Genomic DNA, 12,043 nt, shown 5'->3' with positions numbered 1-12,043 from the left:
CTACCTTTGTGTCTTTCTCTTCAATATAAAACCAATACTTATAGTGATTCATTTTGATCGCCTCTCATTTATATATACATTATAGTTCGATTTTTTAAATCTTATTATCATTTTGATCGCCTTCTCATTTATATATACATTATAGTTAGATTTTTTTAATCTTAAACATTACAGTTCGATTTTTTAAATCTTATTATCATTTTGATCGCCTTCTCATTTATATATACATTATAGTTCGATTTTTTTAATCTTATTATAAACATTACAGTTCGATTTTTTAAATCTTATTATCATTTTGATCGCCTGCCATATATACATTATAGACTCATTTTGATCGCTCGATCTCGATCAGGGACGGGGGGACCGCACGCGAGTTTAACCGGCGGCGTTCCGCGCGTGCCACGCGGCCTGAGGCGGAGGCGGGACGCTACGGCCCGGACAGGCCGGTGGGCGGGGCGAGGCCCTCCTAACGTAGGCGCGCTCGGGCGGCAGCGGTTTGGTGTGCGCTCCCCGGCGCCGCGCTCTCGGGAGATCGCCGCGCGCCCCCCATCCCGCGCGGGGGCCCGGGGGCTCGGGCACCTTCACGCGTGCCTTCCGTACCCCGCGCAACATGTCGCGCGCATTTCCCTGGTAGGACAGTCGATGTGCTGCTTTTATTTAGGGAGTTCGTGGTTGAGTTTAGCTTTGTTAAAGTCCCCGAGAATAATGAGGGGTGAGTCCGTGTGTTTTTTTTTCAATTTCGTTGACTTGTTCAGCGAGCGTTAGCAGTGAGGTGTTCGTGTTAGCTTGAAGGAGAATATAGGCGCCAGCCAGAGTGGATGATGCAAACTCACGCGGCGAGTAGAATGGCTTACAGTTAAAAAACAGCGACTCCAAATGCGGGCTGCAGTGTGCGCTGAGCTCCGTGACGTCCGTACACCATTTTTCGTTGAAATAGAAGCATATCCCGCCGCCTTTTGTTTTCCATGTCGCGGTCTGCTCGGTGAATATGGAAGCCGGGAAGCATGACGGTGCCATTGGGTACAGCGTCGCAAAGCCAGGTCTCCGTAAAGCACATGGCTGTCATGGTCTGTGTTTTGGTTTGGGTTGTGTTTAGTTTTGTTCCATGTTTTCCTGTGTTCCATGTTTGTCGTGTGCTCATTAGGTTGTTGTGTCCACCTGTTCTCGTCTACTTTGTGTCGACCAATCAGCTCTCTCTAGCCACTCGTCTTGTCCAGGTGTTCCTCGTTGTCTCGTCAATTTGTTTGTATTTAGTTCCCTGGTTTCTTTCAGTTCTCGTCGGTTCATTGTCGTTGTCACATGTCTTGCCATGTCATAGTCGCCAGTTGTTTTTGTCATAGTCGCCAGTTGTTTTATCATTGTGATTAAATATTATTATTTTGAGATTCCCGCACTCCTGCCTTGCCTCCCTGCTTCCCTGCAATTGGGTCCACCATGTTCTTGCCTTGCGTTCCTCGCCGTCGCCCTAACCATGTTCTTGACAATGGCGGCGGAACGTCCGAAGTCTTTACTGGTCTTTATCAGGAGATGAAGCTCGTACATTTTGTTGGGTAGGGAGCGTACATTCGCACGTAACCGCAATTAACGGGCAATTTAGAGTCTTCAATCAACCTATCATGTATGTTTTTGGGATGTGGAAGGAAACCAGAGTGCCCGGAGAAAACCCACGCAGGCAAATATTTCTGTGAGCCGACAACATCAAACAAACCTCTTAAATTAGACGATGGAATATCTTGCTTCTCCGAATCTATTGCCATCCCCTTATGCTCCCTGATTAACATTCATCCAAAAACATAGATTTTTGGACAGATTTAAAACAATTCAATACTGGGTAAATGTTCAATATCACTGTTAGATCTGTAGTGCTAAATTTGTATGTTTTTTTAATACGGTACACAAACACAGGATGTATGTTTACAGCTTTAACCACAAAAAAAGAAAAAATGTACGCAACACTGCATGCAAAAAAAATCACTGTGTTGTCACAAAGTCACCCAAGCCCATCCTTTTCAATTAAAAAAAAAAATACAGAGAATAATTTCCTTTTGGGGAGTTAACATTCATCCATCCATCCATCCATCGATTTTCCGTTCCGCTTTTTCTCATTCGGGCATGCTGGCGCCTATCTCAGCTAACTATGGGCGAGATGCGGGGGACACCCGGAACTGGTCGCCAACCAATTGCAGGGCACTCATAGACAAACAATCATTCACACTTATGGGAAATTTGAGTCTTCAATTAACCTAGCATGCATGTTTTTAGAATGTAGAGTAAAGAGTACCTGGAGGAAAACCCACGCAGGCATGGAGAGAACATGCAAACTCCACACAGGCGAGGCCCGGGTCCTCAGAACTGTGAAGCAGATGTGCTAACCAGTCGGAGACCGTGTCGCCTGAGTAGTTAACAATGGAATCAAAATCAAATTAACAGCTGTAAGCGCCAGCTACTTGGTGGGTGGAAGCATAAAAAGCTTAGGTCTCACGTGACATGAACAAATACGTTTTATGGTAATTCAGAGACATATTTTCTCCCCAAAAATTTATGTCAAATTCCTTATTGTATCAGTTCCAGGGCATTCAACTTCCGCGGGTCCACCATTGAAAATGTAGAGGTCAGAGTGCACACAGAGTATAAAGATAATTTCACCCATTCATCTCTCTTCACCCAAAACGCTTGACATTACTTCAGCAAAGCATAAAAACAAAAACAAAAAAAACAGAGCATTGAAAAGCTCTCATCTGGTCATCATAACAGTAGCTTTTGTCTTTTCACTTGTAGTGGTTAAAGAACAGGTTTTGTCAGTTTATGACTTGGAGTGGTTAAAGAACAGATTTTGTCATTTTTGACTCTGCGGTCAGAGTACTGTTTGTTCATTGACGGTCAAATCAATGGAGACTTTAAACCGGGCAGTGGTTGTTGTGATGTTAAGGGTTGGACAAATGTGTGTGTGTGTGTGCGTGTACGTGTACGTGTACGTGTACGTGTACGTGTGTGTGTGTGTTTGTGTGTGTGTGTTCAAATTTAAAGGTGAATACCAGAGGACCACAACAGAGGCACAGGACAATCATTCTTGAAGTGTCTAGTTTTGAGTACATTCGGGATGAGAATAATACTGTTCATTGCTTATCTGCTTTGTCCTGTAGCAGTGAAATCACAGGAAACACAAGGTAAGGTAATAATGATGTCAACTTTTGAATGTTGTGCATGTTCAATGGTAAATTTAATAAAAGTGTAAATGTAAAAAATCTGTCACAATATATACAGGATAGAGCCTGTGGTGTGATTTATTTTTTTTTTTAAATGAAAGTAAGCACAACAGCAAAATGTTGTGAATTGTGTGCCAGAGAGGGGACGAGAGAGGGTAAAAGAACAGTTCTTTGAGTACATTTCATTTGACTCAGTGAAGTCTGTCACAGTCTCTTAGGCAAAGCTGTTTGATTATTGTATAGGATGGATTAGAGAAAGTTGAGTTGAGGGTCAGTTTAATAGTTATCCATCCATCCATTTTCTGAGCCGCTTCTCCTCACTAGGGTCGCGGGCGTGCTGGAGCCTATCCCAGCTGTCATCGGGCAGGAGGCGGGGTACACCCTGAACTGGTTGCCAGCCAATCGCAGGGCACATACAAACCAACAACCATTCGCACTCACAGTCATGCCTACGGGCAATTTAGAGTCTCCAATGAATGCATGTTTTTGGGATGTGGGAGGAAACGGAGTGCCCGGAGAAAACCCACGCAGGCACGGGGGAAACATGCAAACTCCACACAGGCGGGGCCGGGGATTGAACCTGAGTCCTCAGAACTGTGAGGCTGACGCTCTAACCAGTCCGCCACCGTGCCGCCCAGTTTAATAGTTATGATGCAAAATTTTAGCTCTTCCTTAGTTCATGCTTACGTCACATGAGCGTAGGAGGTAATGATCAGATTAACAAAATGCAACAACCAGTAGCTCAGTCAGTAAGGACTTGCTTTGGAATTGTAGGAAAAGGGTTCGAGGCCTAGTATAGACAAAAATGTGAGGGAAAAATAAGAACCAGTTGTTGGAGAGCTTGCTGGCTACTGTCGAGGTGCTCTTGAGTTTAAGTGGTGCCGCACTCTCTTTTATAAGGGGCGGTTCGGGACATTATTCAGGATTAGCTTTCACACACACACAAACTACTGCAAGGCTCTCATAAAGACTACTCAAACACTCTCATACACACAACTCTTGCTCTCATAATGACTGCTCAAACACTCTCAAACACACAAGTCTTGCTCTCATAAAGACTACTCAAACACTCTCATTAACACTACTCAAACACTCTCATACACACGAGTCTTGCTCTCATGAAGACTACTCAAACACTCTCATGATGACTACTCAAACACTCTCATATGCACGAGTCTTGCTCTCATAAAGACTACTAAAACACTCTCATAAAAACTCCTAAAAAGTGTTTACGCGAGCACGTCAATCACATTCTCACACACGTCACTGGCATTCATGGGTTCATGTCAAACATGCTCACACCTGAATAGGTAGTGAATTAGGTAGCTAAATTCAAAAAGTTAAATTATAGAGATGTACTGTACACTGCACACACTCAGAGTGAAGTATTTCATATTTAAAATATGTATAATTTTTATGATTATAGCACATAGCAAATAAAAAAATCCCCATATTGAGAAACTGAAGTATAACGTCAAATGAAACAGTGAATTCATTCAAGAAATAAAGTGATTTTTAGTGTGTAAATTAGGCTGGAATTTGCCCTCTGAAAAGTACTTCAGTGTTTAATCACTCTACGAGTCTTCTTTTCCTTTCGGCTTGTCTCTTTAGGGGTCGCCACAGCGCGTCATCCTTTTCCATGTAAGCCTATCACCTGCATCCTCCTCTCGAACACCAACTGCCCTCATGTCTTCCCTCACGACATCCATCAACCTTCTCTTTGGTCTTCCTCTAGCTCTCTTGCCTGGCAGCTCCATCCTCATCATCCTTCTACCAATATACTCACTATTTCTCCTCTGGACATGTCCAAACCATCGAAGTCTGCTCTCTCTAACTTTGTCTCCAAAACATCGAACCTCGGCTGTCCCTCTGATGAGCTCATTTCTAATTTCATCCAATCACTCTATGAGTACTTAAGTAAAACTTTTCAACTATATTCTAATTTATTGAGATGTACCTATATTAAAAAAAAGTCATGAAATATTTGACACTGAGTTTGTGAAGTCTGTTGTGCATATCTACAGTGGGTACGGAATTTTTTCAGACCCCCTTAAAGTTTTCACTCTTTGTTATATTGCAGCCATTTGTTAAAATCATTTAAGTTCATTTTTCCTCATTAATGTACCCCATATTGACAGAAAAAAAGAGTTGCTGAAATTTTTGCTGATTTATTAAAAAGGAAAACTGAAATATCAAACAGTCATAAGTATTCATACCCTTTGCTGTGACACTCGGGTGCTGTCCATTTCTTCAGATCACCCTTAAAATGGTTCTACACCTTCATTGGAGTCCAGCTATATTTGATTATACTGATTGGACTTGATTAGGAAAGCCACACACCTGTCTATATAAGACCTTACAGCTCACAGTGCGTGTCAGAGCAAGAGAATCATGAGGTCAAAGGAACCGCTTGAAGAGCTCAGAGACAGAATTGTGGCAAGGCACAGATCTGGCCAAGGTTAGAAAAACAATTCTGCTGCACTTAAGGTTCCTAAGAGCACAGTGGCCGCCATAATCCTGAAATGGAAGACGTTTGGGACAACCAGAACCCTTCCTAGAACTGGCCGTCCGGACAATCTGAGCAATTGGGGGAGGAGAGCCTTGGCGAGAGAGGTAAAGAAGAACCCAAAGATCACTGTGGTTGAGCTCCAGAGATCCAGACGGGAGATGGGAGAAAGTCAACCATCGCTGCAGCGCTCCACCAGTCGGGGCTTTATGGCAGAGTGGCCCGACAGAAGACTATCCTCAGTGCAAGACACATGAAAGCCCGCATGGAGTTTGGTAAAAAAACACCTGAAGGACTCCAAGATGGTGAGAAATAAGATTCTCTGGTCTGATGAGACCAAGATAGAAATTATTGGCCTTAATTCTAAGTGGCATGTGTTGGGAAACCCAGGCACTGCTCATCACACGTCCAATACAGTCCCAACAGTGAAGCATGGTGGTGGCAGCATCATGCTGTGGGGGTGTTTTTCAGCTGCAGGGACAGGGAGACTGGTTGCAATCGAAGAATAGATGAATGGGGCCAAGTACAGGGATATCCTGGACAAAAACCTTATCCAGAGTGCTCAAAACCTCAGACTGGGCCGAAGGTTCACCTTCAAAAAAGACAATGATCCTAAGCACACAGCTAAAATACCGAAGGAGTGGCTTCAGAACAACTCCGTGACTGTTTTTGAATGGCCGAGCAGCCAGAGCCCTGACTTAAACCCAATTGAGCATCTCTGGAAAGACTTGATAATGGCTGCCCACCAATGTTTACCATCCAACCTGACAGAACTGGAGAGGATCTTCAAGGAGGAATGACAGATGATCCCCAAATACAGGTGTGAAAAACTTGTTGCATCATTCCCAAAAAGACTCATGGCTGTATTAGCTCAAAAGGGTGCTTCTACAAAATACTGAGAAAAGGGTCTGAATATTTATAGCTGTGTGATATTTCAGTTTTTCTTTTTGAAAAAATCTGCAAAAATTTCAACAATTCAGTTTTTTTTCTGTCAATATGAGGTGCTGTGTGTTCATTAATGTGGAAAAAAATGAACTTAAATGATTTTAGCAAATGGCTACACTATAACAAGGAGTGAAAAACTTAAGGGGGTCTGAATACTTTCTGTACCCACTGTATATGACACGAGTTTCACCACAAATAAATTCCTTAATTCCCTTTGGCCACCTCATTAGGTACACCGGCGAAGGGGAGATTAAATGCGACTATACGGCCATCCTGCCTGTAACGAACCGTATACATTTCAGATTCTAATGCAGCGGTGTTGAAACTCTGTCTTGAGTCCAGGAGTAAACACATCCACTTGCGCTTTAGCTCGAAAGGGACATTTATTCGGCAGCATCCGCGTCCGGTTAATGGCGCCTCGCTCTTGATAAATGAGCCAGCCTAGCCCTACGTCATACACGATATGGCTTCTGATTGGCCGACCATTACGTCATATACTACGGAACGTACACATTAAAAGCAGTCATTTTAAATCAATGAGGAAAAGCGTTATTGTAACATAATAATCAACCAGTATACGACATATATACATTATAAATATATATGTATGTACTATACAGTATAATGCTATGTAACGTTACTGCTTAAGTTAGTCTTACTATTGTACTTTATGGCTGTTGGTCAATGCCATATTTTATTTTGAAACCACTTCCTTTTCAACTCATAAATACACGCTCGCATAAACATGTCAAATCCATTCACATACCATCCTCAAATCCAATCATAAAATATACTCAGATACTTTCACATTTCACACGGGTCTAAATGATTACAGGCCTGTCGCCTTGATATCTGTGGTCATTAAGTCCTTTGAACGCCTTGTGCTGGACCACCTCAAGAGCGTCACAGGTCCCCTGCTCGACCCCTTGTGTTTGCCTACCAAGCAAACAAGTCTGCGCATGATGCAGTCAACATGGGTCTGCACTTCATCCTAGAACACCTCGACAGCGCAGGGACCTACGTGAGGCTCCTGTTCGTGGACTTCAGCTCAGCGTTCAACACCATCATCCCTGAACTCCTTTCCTCCAACCTTCTCCAGCTCAGAGTCTCGCCTCCCTTCTGCCAGTGGATTTACAGCTTTCTGACGGGCAGGACACAGCAGGTGAGGCTGGGGGAGGCCACCTCATCCACACGCAGCATCAGCAGTGGGGCACCTCAAGGTTGTGTCCTCTCTCCACTGCTCTTCTCTCTCTACACCTGGGCTGGCCAACCCGCGGCTCGCGAGCCTCATGCGGCTCTTTAACTAGTTTCATGCGGCTCTTCAGGAGCTGTCACATGACATGCGTCAAAAATGCTTGGCTGGCGCTGTCATTCACTCCCCCTACAGCTAGATGGCACACTGACCATGTAAGCCTGTTTGAGTGACGCAAACGAGCGATGAGAGAATCTTTGGTGTGACATCATTTGTGTTGTAAACAATTTCCGTCAAGTTACCTCTTGAAATGGCAGGGAAAAAAAGCACAGCCAAACGAAAATATGAAGAAGAACACAGGACGTTTTTGCCAGAGTGGGAGAGTTTATATTTTTTTGTTAAACGTAATGGCAAGCCGATCTGCCTTATATGTCACGCAGCATTAGCGCATTTCAAAGCTTCAAATCTTCAGCGTCACTTCAGCTCACTCCACCCTAACATCGAACAGGAATTTCCAAAAGGGACTGAACTTCGCAAGAACAAGTTGGTCGCTTTGAAAAGCAAGGCAGAAAAGCAGGTGCAGTTTTTCAAAAAATTTACAAAACACTCGGAGACCGTAACGCTTGCATCATATCAGCTGGCTTGGAAGCCAGACTGTTTGAAAGCCCCACTCGTCACAGATGAGGCTGCGGCTGAGTTGGAGATGATCGACCTTTGTGAGGAGGATCAACTGAAAGCTGTTTTAAGGGAAGGGACCGTTGAGTTCTGGAAAAGTGTGCCAATTGTAAAATACCCCAACATCAAACGAGCTGCGCTTAAGATACTGTCCATGTTTGGGTCAACGTACGTCTGCGAGTCTTGTGTTTTCTACCCTGAAACATGTGAAATCAAAGCATCGATCTGTTCTGACTGACACTCATTTGAAAGAATTGCTTAGAGTGGCAACAGCAGAATACAAGCCAGATTTGAAGAGGATTGTTCAAGATAAGGAATGCCAGAAGTCTCACTAAGCAGCATAGTAAGAGAAAGATGTTATTGAAAATTATTCTATTATTGTTTGTGGACTTGCTTGAACTGAGAGTTTGTGTGTGTGAGACAGTGCACACAATGTTAACTGTTGGAAATTACTGATATTATCATGTTGGTGTGGTTATTTTCATTAGATCTGGCTGAGCAGAGGTCTGTGTATGCGTGCATACATGATTAAAAGATGATGTTCATGTGTACCCGTGTATGTGGCTCTTTGCAGTAACACAGGAAAAAAAAGTGGCTCTTAGTCTCTGACTAGTTGGCCACCCCTGCTCTACACAAACGACTGCATCTCAACGCACCTGGCTGTCAAAATCCTGAAGTTTGCAGATGACACCACTGTCATCGGCCTCATCAAAGACGGTGACGAGTCTGCATATCGACAGGAAGTGGAACGGCTGGAGCTGTGGTGCGGCCGACACAACATGGAGCTGAACACGCTCAAGACTGTAGACTTCAGGAGGCATCCTTTCCCACAGCTGCCCCTCACACTCTCCAACTGCCTTGTGTCAACCGTCGAGACCTTGAATTTCCTGGGAAATACAGTTTCTCAGGACCTGAAGTGAGTGATCAACATCAACTCTATCCTCAAAAAGGCCCAGCAGAAGATGTACTTCCTGCGGCTTCCGAGGAAGCACAGCCTCCCACAGGAGCTGTTGAGGCAGTTCTACACAGAGAGGTCATCTAATCAGTCCTGTGTTCCTCCGTCACAGTCTGGTTTGGTGCTGCTACAAAAAAGGACAAACTCCGACTGCAACGGACAATCAAAACTGCTGAAAAGATTGCCGGTACACACCTACCCTTGAGGACTTGCACGCTGCCAGAACTAAGACAAGAGCGTGCAAAATCCTCTTGGACCCTCCACATCCAGTTCACCAGCTCTTCCAGCTCCTTCCCTTAGGTCGGGGCTACCGAACAATGCAAACTAAAACTAGCAGACATTCCAACAGCTTCTTCCCTCTTGCCATCAACTTCTTAAACAGCTAATTTACAATTAGAACATGCCGCCAATTTTTTGTCTTGCGTTTGTTGTCACACTTTTGTCGGGCCAATTATACATTACTCGTGCACTCACTGTGGTAGTCTCGCCACGCTGCACTATTTGCATATCTGTTGTTGTTGACCAATACTGGCCACTCATGCCAGAGTAGCATCTGCACCACTTGCACACTGACTGACGAGTATCTGCAACATTTGCACAATCGACATTGTCCCAGATTATCGCACTACTCGTCACTTTAAACTGCATACATTCCTTGCAGTCTCGGCGCCCTTTGCACAATGGTCATTGCACCGGACTATTTATATATTAGTCATTCAAACCGCTCTAATTGCTAGAGGACTATGCATCTTTTTGCACAATTGTCAAAAAAAAAAATGCATTACCAGATTACAAGCAATCTTTTATTGCTCAGTGTTTTTCTCAATGTCTTTATGTCTCAAAAGTATTCTCTGTCAATTGACTGTCTGTTGTCGTACAAGAGTGGCTCCAACGACCGGAGAGAGCAAGACTTGTGTATATGAGAGTGTTTGAGTAGTCTTCATGAGAGCAAGACTTGTGAGTCTGAGAGTGTTTGAGTAGTCTTTATGAGAGCAAGACTCCTTTGTATGAGAGTGTTTGAGTAGTCTTTATGAGAGCAACACTTTGAGAGGGTTTGAGTTGTGTTTAAGAGAGCCTTCCAGTAGTTTGTGTGGGTGTGAAAGCATTTGAATAGTAAGTGTGAGAGCTAATCCTTAATAATGTCCCTAACGGCCCCTAATACTTTTTGCACCTCTTTCACTCTGAATGTCTCCTTGGATGCCTGCATGTGTGTGACCTTGCAGTTCTATGTGTGGTGTGTAACACAAAGTATATACTGGAGTGTGAGTTGTATTTCCCTTTGAGGAACGCCAATGAGTATAATAAAATCATTTGTACATACTGTATCCAATTACATCACAATCCTTGGAGGTTATGGTACAATTTTGCATTATTAACTACTTTTTTAACTAAACGCACTTATGTTTTAAGACCCCACAAAATTATCTTTACTTCTAAATGAGTCTGGATGCTACATTTAAATATTTTTCAGGAATAAGTAGTGTACCGTGCCTCTCGCCCGAAGATAGCTGAGATAGGCTCCAGCACGTCCGCTACTCTAGTGAGGATAACGCGGTGTACAAAATGGATGGATGGATGGATGGAGTAGTTTTTGTCAGTCTTGGTTGGTGAATGCTTTTTTTCTTTAAATTTTTTTATTAATAGTTTTATTTGATTGATTATTGATCTGCTGTCATTGTCATTTGGTTTGAAGATTGGGACCCTGCCGGCTGCTGTTGCCTTCAGAATAAAAGGCTTAATGTAACCTCTCGTAGGAACATAGAAAATAAATAAATAAATTATAAATAAATTGAGAACTTTATGTTTGGCTCAGCTCTCTCTTCTCTATGACAGGCCTATGCATTGATCCATCTCCCAATTTTGCACTCTATCCATCCTCCACTTCTAAACAACAGTCCAAAATACTCCAGTACAGTAGAACACGATCCAAGATTTGAAGGTGCTGATTTTCATCCTGGGGAATTCAAACTCAGGTGCGAACCAGCCCAGAAAAAGTTGAAGGTGAGAGCTTGTCACAGTGCCACATTTTCTGTAAACAGCAGATTCCCCACCAAATGGTGATCAGTTTAGTTTCTGAGGTCTGAGGAAATGATGACAAAGTCAGTCATTCATCCCATGAATCATCATCACCTTTCTCCTCTAATGGTGCCCCTGGTGTCAAATTACAACATAATGGCACACATAAGCATGCTCATGTGGGCCGGCGGGGTACACAGAAAGGAAGGCTAACCCATCAAACGATAAATAGATGGATGGAAGGGTGGACAGATGGAGATAGAGATGGTTGGACAGATTGATAGTGATATGACAGCATTTGAAACAAGATTAACAGTCTTTTACATTTTTAGGGGGGAGCATTGACCCTGTGGTCTCGCTGACAAATGGCAAAATCAGAGGAGAAATTGTGTCTGTGAAAGGGACAGAGATCAAAGTGAAGCAATTCCTGGGAATCCCTTTTGCCCGCCCTCCAGTGCGGCACCTCCGACTGGCTGCTCCCAGAGATGCAGAGGCTTGGGAGGGGGAACGAGACGGCACACGGCAGCCTCCTATGTAAGAGTGAATGA

At 43.6% G+C, this 12,043-nt stretch overlaps 1 protein-coding gene across 2 annotated transcripts in view; it reads left to right on the top strand.

The window, feature by feature from the left end:
* The first annotated feature begins 3,025 nt into the window (after positions 1-3,025).
* Positions 3,026-12,043, top strand: part of ces3 (carboxylesterase 3) — a 29,327-nt gene continuing 20,309 nt past the window's right edge. For both annotated transcript variants that reach the window (XM_061775093.1, XM_061775094.1), the window contains exons 1-2: positions 3,026-3,167; positions 11,828-12,029. In XM_061775093.1, coding sequence (XP_061631077.1) covers positions 3,101-3,167; positions 11,828-12,029 — 269 coding nt within the window. In that variant the 5' untranslated portion in view covers positions 3,026-3,100. The remainder of the gene's footprint in view (positions 3,168-11,827; positions 12,030-12,043) is intronic.

The sequence above is a fragment of the Phyllopteryx taeniolatus genome, chromosome 5, assembly GCF_024500385.1.
Source record: "Phyllopteryx taeniolatus isolate TA_2022b chromosome 5, UOR_Ptae_1.2, whole genome shotgun sequence".
Classification (NCBI taxonomy): Eukaryota; Metazoa; Chordata; class Actinopteri; order Syngnathiformes; family Syngnathidae; genus Phyllopteryx; species Phyllopteryx taeniolatus.
This window is presented reverse-complemented; position numbering and strand designations above follow the sequence as displayed.